General features: G+C 42.3%; 1 protein-coding gene across 1 annotated transcript; it reads right to left on the bottom strand.

The window, feature by feature from the left end:
• Nucleotides 1-1,362: 1,362 nt before the first annotated feature.
• On the bottom strand, nt 1,363-11,845 carry Sfrp4 (secreted frizzled related protein 4). Its single transcript, XM_052728120.1, has 6 exons — nt 10,848-11,845; nt 9,585-9,665; nt 9,435-9,500; nt 7,283-7,481; nt 4,530-4,593; nt 1,363-2,208 (listed from the first exon to the last, which is right to left on the bottom strand). The coding sequence occupies exons 1-6, from the start codon at nt 11,290-11,292 to the stop codon at nt 2,017-2,019; spliced, it is 1,047 nt and encodes a 348-aa protein (XP_052584080.1). The 5' UTR covers nt 11,293-11,845; the 3' UTR covers nt 1,363-2,016.
• Nucleotides 11,846-12,576: the final 731 nt, after the last annotated feature.

The raw sequence follows: 12,576 nt of genomic DNA on the forward strand, positions 1-12,576 counted from the left end.
GTGTTGGGATGTGGAGCTCCAGGGAGGGGGTGCCCTTGGAGGCTGTTGGGCCAGCTTTAGGGAGTGTTAGCTGGCTATGGGCAGTGTTTTACCTTGGGTCCCTAGTATCTGCCTGGCCTCAGGTAAAGCAGAAGTCTTTTACTTGAATTGTTTGCTAGAATATGGAGCCCAGAGGAGGTGGTGCAGTCTGGGATTATTGGGCCGGCTTTAAGAAGTGTTAGTGCATGGTGGGAGATATCTTACCTGGGATTTCTAGGACCAGTTTGACCTCTGGTAAAGAAGCCAGAGGTGTGGGCCAAGATATAGAACCCAGAGGAGGGGATGCTTTGGTCCCTAGATCTGCCCTGGCCTCCTGTAAAGCGAAAGTCTTCCACCAAAGGTATTTGCCTGAATATGGAGCACAGGGCTTGCGGTGCAGTCTGGGGTTTTTAGGCAGGCTTTAAGGGGTGTTAGCAGGTAGTGAGTGATATCTTACCTGAGGTCCCTAGGGCCAGCCTGGCCTCTGGTAAAGGAGCCCAGGGGAGGGGTTCTGTACTTAAAATATCTTTACTGAAGTATTTTTCCTCCTTTTCTGCAGTGTGATGAGTTCCATTTCTAACTGTCCTCTGTCAATCAATCCTCTGTGTGAACAGGCTGCATAAGCTATCAACTGTGCTTAAGGACTTGTCCAGAGATCTTAGAGTTTAGATGCTATATGAAACACCTATCAGGATTTCCTTAAGAGTTAATGGGTCAACAGCAGGATCACATACTTTGTATTTTATTGATGCTCTTGTGCTTCTTCAGCTTAGGATCACAATGCAAGCAATGCTAAGCCTTCAGGAGGCAATCGATGTCTACTCAATACTTCTTAATAGAACCTGCTTCTCCTCTTGCCCCTGCTAAGTTCGTCTCAGTGTCTATGTCTCAATGACTATGATGTGATATGTGACTTACCTGTCCTCTGACAAGCAGAGACAATGGTAAATCTAAGTCTTCAGCTTTCATATTGTTCTGCTAATTCCATGTGCAGTGGGTGGTAAAGTGGCCTCTGCTCCCAGTACCAAGAAAGCGGTGAGTGTGGTGTCTATGGTGTAGCACACTATGAACCAGGTTGGGCATCCCAGCCACCACAGCTCCACAGACAGGGCTGTGAGGACCAGCAAATGCACAGAGAATATCCTGCCCTATTTGCGACTGGAAGTATTAAGATGTCCTGGGCGTGAGATGAGTGCCCCAGTCCTACTTGGTGCCTGAGTTATAAAGGGGGAAAAGAAGCATTACTGTTTGTGGTGTAGCACCCAGGACACTGGTGAAAAGCGTTTTGATCAGAGCATCTTCAGCACGGTGTGGCGGCAACCAGATGATGAGAACACAGGCATCGCCAGACGGCCTCTCCTCTTTATTGGTCATCGTTAGCTGAGTTTTCCAAGTGTCTAGCTAAAGACAGCATTGAAAGTCTGACAAACACACATGACTATTTCCCGTATCTCTAAAATTTCTCAAAACCCCGTTCATCAGAAAAATCTTTCTGCAGACAACACATGAAGATATTTTAAGCATCATTCTCTTGCCTTTGTCAAAAGTGTATTTTCAATCACACTTAATAGATCACTAATTTCCTAACAGAAGTCAAAGGAAATTTTTTTTTTTTGGTCAAAAGACTGTTTTGTTTGACATATTACGTGGACCTTACAATGTACATATTAGGTCAAACCCTCAAAACAGAAGCACATTTCCCATCATAGGACAGGACGGTCATACAGAGTAAACACCCAGGCCCCTCTGAGCGCAAAAACCTGTAGAGCAGCTTTCCCTCTTGTGCCGTCCACACCAGAGGACCGACCACCAACAGGGCTGTGTGGCTTAAAGAAAAAAACTGAAGCTATCATAAAAAAAAAAAAAAGTGCCGCAAGACGTGTCTATGAAGAGGACTGCAGTGAGCCCTTAAGGCAAGTGGTGCGTGGCCTTCCGTAGGCTGTCCCAGGCAGTACCTACCGCCTTTTCCTGTAAGTGTGGCTCCATCGTGGAAAGTAATTAGTTTGTACTTTTCTTCAGGTTCGGTTTCTTGGGGGCACTTCTAGCTTGGATGTTCTTCTTAGGGCTGGCAGTTTTGGGGGCGGGTGGCTTTCCCTTTGGCTTGGGGGGGTTGCTGCGGCTGGTGCGGCTAGCTGTTCGCTTCTTGTCCGGAACTGTTCTCTGCTGTTCACGGAGCCTCTCTTCCCACTGCTGGGAGGCAATTTGTAAATGTAACTATCAAATACCTGTCACCCTTTTATGCTGTTCAACCGATAGGAGAACTGACCCAGGGGGTTTCACATTAGGGCAGTTCCACTGTGATATTGCGACAATGATTATCGATTCCCTATGCTGGGCACTTATGCCTCCAGTGACTGCAAAGTGCTCCGTATGCAAAGAAGTCTAAATACTCAACTCATTCCTTTGAAGCTCACACAGATCTTCTGGGCACCATTGTCACAACCAGTAAACAAGTACACAGAGGTTATTTGCAGAGGTCCATAGGGCCACTAAAAGTTCTTGCCAGCATTCAAAGTCCTCTAGCTGTTTCTAGAGCTCAAGCCCCTCACCTGTGTGCTTCTGATGGCCAGCCTCAGAATACAGTATCTCTACACAGCAAAGCATTCTAACATAATGTTACCATCACTAAAAGCAGCAATCTATGTAGTCTCCCTGCAAAGCCAGTGATCCACTACATTGAAGTAATTACCTACATCCAAAGGAAATAAAAACTAGTAGTTCCCCTTCTTCGATGGATCTTCCAAGACACCATGTGCATAATGCTGACCTTGCACAGCACTGTGCTGTCTAGATGCTGTGGCTTTTGTTGTATATCTGTACCTATGGTAAGGTTTAACTAGCGTGTTAGGCACAGCAAAAGATAATGATATCAAGAATAAAATTATTGTATCCATTTACTATAATAAATGTGGTCTCCCTCAAAATGTCTTATTTTATTGTTTTGTATTTTTGAACTGTGATTAACTGCAGGAAAAAACAAACAAAAACCAAAACATGAGGTACAGAGAGGCAGATAAAGGGTGCTGTATGATATTTTGTTTGTGTTCTGACAAATAAAGCTTGCCTGGAGATCAGAGGATGGAGCTAGCCATCAGGCAGTGGTCACACACACCTTTAATCCCAGCACTTGGGAGAAGAAAGCATGGAGATCAGACATTCAAGGCCACTCTGGGATACACTAGATTGAACCATTAGACTGGTTCAAAGAGAAACAGAGCCAGGCAGTGGTGGTGCACGCCTTTAATCCCAGCACTAGGGAGGTGGAGACAAGACTATAAGGCGAGTGGAGACAGGAGACAGACCCCCTTTCTGTCTGAGGATTCACAGAGGTAAGAAGTCTCTAGTGGCCTAGCTACTCTGCTTCTCTGATCTTTCAGGTTATTACCCTGATATTTGACTCTTGGGTTTTATTGATAAGACTAATTAGGATCATGCTTCAAAGGGGAGCTGCTGTAACTCACTAAAGTGCTCAGACCACTGGGGAATGAGTTATCTTATGAATAACCAAGCTTCCCTGAGAGCAAAGTTGTGGTATGTATGTATGTATGTGTGTATGTATTTTTTTATTTTGGTGTGTATGTGCACATATGTGTGGGAGGTCAGAGGTTGAATTCCTTTCTCCACTGATTTTTTCAATTATATTTTTGTCTTGGGAACCAGCAATACAATTTTCTAGAATATTGTATCTCATTACAGTGAACACACTTGCTGAGTAGCTCGCGAGTCTCTGATGGGAGTTTTAGCACAGGTCTAACACAGCAGCGTTTGGTTGTGTTTTACAGGCATGCTCAGTGTTTAGCTGTTTTCTCCCGACATTAATTCTTATTCATCCAAACTGAAAAACTGGACAGGAATGATTTCTGTTTTGAAACTAAAATATAAATTCTCCTCAATGACTGAATTTATTTTGAGGAGCAAGGGTGCTTTAAAAATTCCAAACCAGTTAGCATTTTTAATTGCAGATGATATTCATCTGGGGTGGGGAGAATATTCTAACTCTAACATAATTATCAATATGGGAGTGATATTACCATTAAGATTATGCATTTGACCACAAATGAATTACTTTTGCTTATGATTATTTAGAGACAGAGCTTACATTATTTTAAATGCAGTATAGTATGGTTAGTTGTGGTATGCGTTTTAGAAGTATTTGCATATCTACAGATATATGTTAATTTTTATATGAATACTGAATTTTTATGCCATTTGCTGTATTAACTAAATTGTAATACAATAAAGCAAGAACAATGCCTAATTTAACCTGGAAATAACTGGTGCCTTAAATTTGAGTACAATTGTATCAACTGTAAAATTGGATAACAGTTTCTGATAATAATTCCAAGTAAATTAGATGTGATTCTCAACTGCAGATTCAAAAGGCAGGTGTTCTTGCCATTACTGGCTCTTGTGAGAGCTTGGGGGAAAGACATTATGGGAAAATATCCAATTTGTAGAATTTTCTTACAGTCATTTCTACCCATGCCCACCATTTTGTTAATTATACTTACTATGGACCTTCTACTAAGTTGATCTCTCCATTTTTCAACTAAACAGTTTTCAAGAAGCATCATCCTAGAAAAAAAAGTAAATTTCTTGGTAATTAAATTTTGATTATAAAAGTAAAACATTTACCAATACAGAAGATAATACTTGTTTTCAAATAACTCTTATCCCCATAACCTATATATCTACTATTAATAATTTATGGATTTTTCTTGTTCCTATATGTTTTTCTGATCACACTGCATATATAAACTATACTTTACATTTCTTTTCATTGTTATGTTTGTTTTCTGGGATGATTAGAAGACACAATATAAACTATATATAGTACAACTATGGATATCCACTTAGCTATACTCTACTCTCATTACTCTTATTGTGTTGAATATCCTTGAACAGAATAGTGTGCACTGGGTTATTGTTTCCTTTAGACGGGTTCTGGGCCAAAAGGGGTTTTCTGCTTTTATGTTTTGAGAACTGGTGCAATGGTTAAGAGAACTGGCTGCTCTTGCCGAGGATCTGAGTTTGGTTCCCAGCACAACACTGAGGTGAACAACCAGCTGTTAACTCCAGTTCCAATGGATATAATGCCCTCTTCTGTGCTCCATGGAAATGCCACACATATGATGCATAGACATACAGGTGGCAAAACAGCCACACACATAAAGTAAAAATAAATAAATTTTAAAAAGGCATTTTTAATAGAGTACCAATCATTTTACAAATAGCTTCATTTTCATCTAGTTCACTAACATTAAAACACTAAATAAAAGTATAAAACCTTCTGTTTATTTGAGCTTGGGAAATACAAAGGTAAGTTTTAATGTTTATTTACTGTTTGCACTTATGGAAATTTTCTATGTGGATTTATGCATACATTTATGCATTATGTTCATAACACTTTAAATGGTAATTTTAAACAATAATATCTCCATGTTCATCATATCCATTACAGAGGCATACCATTTTCTATTTGCTTTTGTGACTGTTGTGCACATAACATCATCCAGTCAAAACATTCACTGACATTTTCCTTTGCAATTTCTTGCATTGGTTTTGTGCTTATAAAGCACTTTGCATTTCAAGTGTCATGTTTCTAATCATCTAATTTTGTCCTTTTTGACCATGGTTTTAAAATGTTCACCAACTTAATCCGTTTTAAATTTGTTTCTTAATACAGTGAAAAAAACAGGCTATTTTTCTAAACAAATATATTTGTAACTAATACATTCATATGCTATTGCTTTATTACATTTCCATCATAAAATATTCTTTTATTTATTTTAATTATTTTCAAAAATATTTCCATTATCTGGGTCTGTTTCTCACATGCCTATATTTCCTGCTATTTGTAACAGAGACTGATGCAGGAAGGTTGCAAGTCTGAGGTCTGCTTGGGCTACAGAAGGAGCTCAAGGTCTGCCTGTATGACACTGTCTTAAAATAAAAAGTAAACTGAGGGCTGAAGACTTAACTATGCCATAGAGAGCTTGGCTCACTGAGCACTCAAGGCCCTAGGAACAATCTTCAGCACTGGAGATAAATAAGGGAAAGTATTTCCTTTGTTTTATCTGTAGGTCTGTTCTTAACTACACAGTAGTAGCTGTACACCAGTTTTGTGTTTCTTCATAATATAGATCTCTAATTACTTTCAAAATCTTCTTTACATAAATCCCAGTCCTCCAAAAAATAGTTGCACTGGATGAGTCTAAAATCCACTCATCTGCCCAGAAAGAACTGAAAGACTAATGACCTAGTGTGTCCCCAAATGAACCCTGCTTTGCTATAGCACATATAAACATAATGAATCTAGAAGCATTGACCACATCTTGAAAGAGTCAGTTGTAAGGAGAAGGATGGTTCAAAAGGTAAGAACATGCAGCGCCACGGGAGGGGATCAACAACTGAAGTAATACAAAACCAGGCCTTGAAATGATGACATTTTCAAAAGATGCGTTTGCTTTTTAAGTTTAGAGGAATGGAGTCTTGGGCTTTATCAAGAAGTGGCATATAAGCATGAATGCCAGAGAATGAAAAAGGGGAATGTTATATAAAATTGTGTGATTTTTTCCTAGATAACATTACTGCAAGTTTGGGGGTCTGTTCTAGGAAATGAGCTGAGAAATTCAATTCTATATTCCAGGAAATGTACTGATGTATGAAAAAATGACTAGGGAAAGAAGTGAGTAGATGAGCAATCCCCACTAGAGGTATGTGTGTGCTTTGCTTTGTAATGACTGAATTTGACATTATATAGTCTCTGTTTCAGAAACTGTCTTGAAGTTTCTGTGTGTGTTTGTGTGTGTGCAATCTTCTATGAAAGGTACTTCAAAGTATAGATTAGGAATCCCATAGAACTTTAGTCTAAGATGGCTACTGGTTAACCTCTAAGCTACTTCACAGTACCTTAAAATTCAGACCTCTTCATGCTGAGACTGATACAATGACTTGAAAATAACTGCTCTTACTCAAAAAAAAATTTACTTGTTGATGTATTTTAAATCACCTAATGGATTCTGAAATAGGTTTTTAAAGATTCTATTTAAATATTTTTCTAAATTTTCCTCATTCTCTTAACTAGAAATTTAGAATTTAGAATTCAGATAATGAATAAACTATTTAGGAAATACAGCATCCCAGAGGAGACATATACTACAATACATTTTAAATGACAACTAGTATTACTTTGGTCTGTAAAACCATGACTGCTAATGAGATTTGCACTCCACATGCAATTCCTCTGCTCCCTGGAACCTACCTCGAACGCCACTCATAACACATGATGAGGACATCTTGATGGGGCAGGATATGTGGACACTGGCAGGAGGAATTTGTGATGAGGGGGACTTGTGTTTGAGGTATGGGCGAGGAAGACTTGAAGATCTCTTTCACATCCACCACTGTCGTTACTTCATTGCAGCCACTCCTCTGGATGGCTTTGATTTTGGCATGGATAACTGAAATTGAAAACCCAAGTAACTGTTGTTATCGAAGCCTTTGGGGGAAAACTAGAGACAGTGTTTTAAGGTCAGATCCAGAGCCTCTCTTATAGTGTTACTCCTGTAATTATGGTCATGTCCAAGCAGCCCCAGTGCAGTCAGAAAGCCCACACTGCTAAATGCAAAGCATTCTATTTTGTCATCATTGTCTGAGAATTCATGATTCACATCGCAAACTGAAAAGGGAATTAGAAGGCCAGCATTAGCCTGGATTTACAGGTCACCCAAACTTTCACGTAAACATTTTTATCTGTTTCTACTTTCCCTCTAGTTAGAGGATGGTCATAGGATCAGAGTTGGAAGTCAAGGTAAAGCTTGTATTCCTTCAGCCACCCATCTTAGGTTTGAATTTCTTTTTACAGAAAAAAATCATTAGTCATAACTGCCAGGTCCCACAGAATGCCGGCGTTTATCTAACCACCAAAAATCCTCCTACAGTCCAAGTTGAACTCATTTCTGAATATTTAGACAGCCTGAGACCTAACATTAATATTTTCCAACTGCAAGAAATCCCTGAAAGCTGCTGTTCTCAGTTCATTAATTTCACAAACCGACAGAGAAGGCCCAGGGTGAGTGGAGATGAGATTGTTATTACAGGAGGATGTTCAGGTCACCACCGCTGATCAAATTTTAAGTTCCAGAGTCTTTGGATCCTGGCTATTTAGTACTTCTAGTGGAGTTGCTGATCAGCCCAACACAGGTCTGTTTTGGATTCCACCCTAGTAAGCTGGCTTAAGGAAGAGCCAAACGTGTATCAACTGAACAGTCAATCGCCAAGGTGGCTCCAAATCATGGTACTCCAGAGGTGGCACTCCATGGCACTCCATGGTAGGATTAGATAGCCTCTGGTTAGACCCATGGGCTGGATCTTGGCAGACAAGGAACAAAGCAGACAAGATTAAGACAACATCTGCATGGAACACGTTTCAAGAAGAAACAAAAGCTACTCGGGAGAAAATGAAATTCTCTGTTGTTGAACTGCCCACATTGGTTATTTGTGACTCTCGAATCTGACAGCTGAACTGCAGGTTATTTTTCCAGAGTTCTGTACCTCCCTACTTTCTTATGTGGTAAATAATCTAAAGCTTCTTACTGACACACTATTTCAGTTAAAATATGAAAACCAAGCTGATAAAGAAACTATACTTTTCCTGTTACTTTTTTGTCCTTCATATTTTAGGAGAAATAATTTAAGAAATGCAACAAAATATTAAATAGCCCAAATAGACACTTGACTTGTTTTTATTTTTTCTTCTTTTCATGTACTATGTGTATATAGTGTGTGTGTGTGGTGGGTGTGTGACGTGTCGGTGGATACATGTATGTGCTGGTGCAAGCAACTGAATTGCCTCAGATCTCAAGTACGTATTTTAAAAGAACACATTTAAATTTAATTCCAAATGATGACAGTAGAATTAAAAATACTTAAAACTTTTAAAATACCATGACTGGTTTGTTTTTTTTTTCCTTTGGAGGAAGTACTAAATGGTTTGTTCAAGTAAAAGAGAGGAGGGTTAACGTGTGCATCTGTAGCTGTGGATGAGGAAAAAGACACATGGTCAGGTCTTCATCCTCTGGTCTTCAGATAGTCAAATCCTGATCTGAACCCTCACCCTTCCTGCAGTGAGACAACTGAGGAAGAGAACAGTGGCCCCTGCCTGTTCGTGCACAGCACTTTTCACTGAGTCCATTTCTACATGTGTGATTTGTTTTGTTTTTTTCTTTGACTTATCCAGAAAAGCAAGAAGCTTTATAGTTGTTGTTGAGAATTCCAGAAACCATATAATTAACAACAACAAAGGCAACAAGATCCATCATCCCCTCTCCTTGACTGGTACATCCAGGCTGATGTGATTTCCCTGCCTTGTTGTGCCAAGTCCCCAAAGCAAATGCCATCGTCGGAAGACTTACCATAGCTGTAGTTTTTGCTCAGGTACGTTGCCAAAGTTGGCTTCACCTTTTTGCACTTACACCGATCTAAAAGAGACACAAAATACATGGGAAGTGGGGAAGAGACGTCACTCTGGCCCAAAGCAAGGGGCACCTGAGGACAGAACTCACCAGGGCTCAGGCGTTTACAGTCAGCATCAAAGGGCCTTTCCTGCATCATCATATCTGGTGTGATGTCTATCCACTTCACATCTGGAACACAAACAGGGCCAAGGGGGTGTAGTCAACGACTGTGTCCCTCATCCATATTGAATAAGGAATCATCAGAGGCTACAAGCCAACACAAACATCCAACACAATATTACCACTGCAGAAATAGCCTGCAATTGTCACCTACTTTTCTCACAACGCCCCAGAAAGAAGTCTGTGAGCCAAGAATTTGCTTACTCAAACAGAACTTGATGTGAAGGAACATCCTTGACACCAATCTGGATCAATCTCATCCCTACCCCCACCCCAGCCATCTTGATATTGTTGCTCCAAGTTAACAAGTTAACAGTTCTCCCATCAGAACAACCAGACTATTTCCACATTGCCACCTCTAACTGCCCTGCGAAGCTGCACTACTAAGCATAACTTCAAGGCATTTATGAGATTTAAACAATTGTCTAATTTACATTTTTTTTCTAATATTCTTAGAAAGAGAGGAGTTTAAAGCAAGACTCCATAAATCACACCAGCCCCTTTGAATCACATCCTGGACCCGGTCTCTTTAAACAGCAGATGATCTGACTTAGGAGAAGCCTCGGTAAAATAATGCAACACTGTTCTCAGGTTTCATTTCAAGAAGTGAATTCAGAGTGCTCCTTCCAACAAAACCAGTAAAATAGCAGGAAAGAGAAAAGCAGGAAGTAACACAGTGATTAGCCAACATGCCACACAGTACTGGGCTCAGTGACCACAACAGAGGAACAGAGTGGAGTTTATCCAATATCCAGGGCAACTACATTCACAAACTTTACCGTTGGAGAGGAGTGAGAATTACTATTGCTCTTTGAGAAAGAACTTCCAATCAGCACTAAATGAGAGTCTATTAACCACCACTTGGTGGGGCTGATTCAAGCATTAGGTAAGGTGAAGGATGCAGGCTTAACATCCACCCACACCCACAGCAGTATCTGTTTGCCAGGGCTATTGTTTCTGCTATCTACCTTAAATAAAACACTTAAATGGTTTACCCCCAAGCAACGTTATTCCCTCCCTCCCTTGAGAAATCCCTGTGAAGAATCTTCCCTGTCTTTCACCTTCCTCAAGGCTCAGTGAACTGTGATGGGACCGGAGCTGGTCAGCTGTACGTGAGGCCACCTGGTTCTCACGTGATTGTGTCAGCCCCTGGACTCTCTTGGCCTCCCGGGATACCTCCTCTTGCCTTACCTTCTGGAAGGTCAGTGACTATGGCCTCGGGAGAGATGCAGACTCCACGGTCATAGACGGGCAGCTCGTCGCAGGCCAGACTCTCTGGCCAGCTGTGGTTGTACATCTTCATGAGAGGCTCGCAGTCGTCGCGTGCGCGCTGGCACACAGACTTGCAGGGCTTGATGGGGTCGTGCAAGAACTCCAGGGTACAGATGGGTGCGTACATGGCGCAGAGGAAGAAGCGCAGCACAGAGCTGCAGTTCACATCCACCAGCTCCTCGTACTGCTCGATGGCCAGGATGGCGTTCTCCTGCGTGCTGTGGTGCAGGTGGTTGGGCATCCGAGTGATGTTCCAGGGCATGTGCCGGCACATGGGGATGCGCACAGCCTCGCAGGGCGCGCCGCGCACGCCCAGCGCCAGGCGCAGCCACAGGCACAAAGCCACCAGGATGGAGAGGAGCATGGCACTGTCCTCCCCCGCTGCTGCTGGCAGGAAGGACCCTTCTCTTCTAGCCCCCCTGCTCCCGCTATCTCTTCACCTAGGAGCAGCGGGTGAACTTTCCTGCCGGGCCGCACTGATGGGGAGTTCTGGGGTCTGGGCGCAGACTGCCCCTGAGCGCTCGGAGCACCAGCAGCGCCAGCACTCAGCCTCCAGAGCACCGACCCGCGCAGGAAGCTCCAGTCTCGGACTCCGCAGCTCGGAGCGCAGCCGGACACGGCCATTGCGGGACCCTATTTATCCAGACTCGTCCCCTGACGTGGGCTCAGCAGCCTTGGCAGCTGCAAGCGCAGAGTCCGCTCCGGGCTCCACTGCTCCACCCCCAGCCTCTCGTGCAGAAGCGGTGACATCATCTCTGCCGCTGGGCAGTCAAGGGCTGCAATCCTGCATTCCTCCCCCAAAGTCCCTCCCTTTTTAGGGTGGCTAGTCCTTTTTTCTTCCGATCAACAAAAGGAACACCTTGCGTTCAGTCATTTGGGACGTCCGATACAAGGCCGTGCAGGGAAGAGTTTGAAGAGAGAGAACACAACACTCTTTGTCAGTCGGCCTTATAGTTTCCCTAAGTACAGAGTTGGAGCAACGTGACCCGGTTGCGCCCTTTAATTTAGAAACATTTGCTTTTTCGTTCCGGTAGGGGGCGAGAGAGGTGCCAAGTAGTGAGCGGAGTGTGGAGCCCAGAAAGCCCAGCGAAGTAGGTGTTGGAACCGGCACCAAGGGACAATTTATATAAGCCTCCCCCAACCCGCCCCCGGTTGTGTGGGGTTTGTTGTTGCTGTTGTTGCTACTGATGTTGTTTTGTGGCCACTGGGCTTAGTTCTGGCTCAAGTTTTACCAGGCATTTGGTTTGTGCCTGCTCCAGGAACTTAGAGCTGCCCAGGGGTGCAAGACCATCTTTGGGTTAGAGAAGTTTCTCTGATTCCTTCCTTTCTCTAAACACTAATTCCTGAGCCCAATATAAGTAAAAGCCAGGAGGAAACAAAGACAACTTGAGACACCACATTCTGAAAGATTTTTTTTTCCCAATCCAACAGTCTGGTCTTTGATAAATTACAGACTATTTTTCTTGAGTAAGAATCCACTAGCTTTGGAAGGCAAGTGTACATGTTCACTTTTCCTCTTCTTTGCATTAGAAAGAGGCAGCAAAATCAACACTGGCCTCACTATTCCCAGAAAAGAGGTGTTACTGATGCAAGTTTATATCAAATGTCTGGCAGTCAGATAGCAAGGCTTCTGTTGTAAATTTGCTGT

This window comes from Peromyscus californicus, unplaced genomic scaffold, assembly GCF_007827085.1.
Source record: "Peromyscus californicus insignis strain IS unplaced genomic scaffold, ASM782708v3 Scaffold_8__1_contigs__length_139910024, whole genome shotgun sequence".
Lineage (NCBI taxonomy): Eukaryota > Metazoa > Chordata > Mammalia > Rodentia > Cricetidae > Peromyscus > Peromyscus californicus.

What these genes read in the sequence shown, in the direction of transcription:
- Sfrp4 (XM_052728120.1), bottom strand. Translation starts at nt 11,292, where the DNA reads ATGCTCCTCTCCATCCTGGTGGCTTTGTGCCTGTGGCTGCGCCTGGCG. An exon ending in CTGTAAACGCCTGAGCCCTG is followed by an intron (nt 9,501 to 9,584) that starts GTGAGTTCTGTC and finishes TGTCTCTTTTAG; the next exon opens with ATCGGTGTAAGTGCAAAAAG. An exon ending in GAGCAAAAACTACAGCTATG is followed by an intron (nt 7,482 to 9,434) that starts GTAAGTCTTCCG and finishes TTTCAATTTCAG; the next exon opens with TTATCCATGCCAAAATCAAA.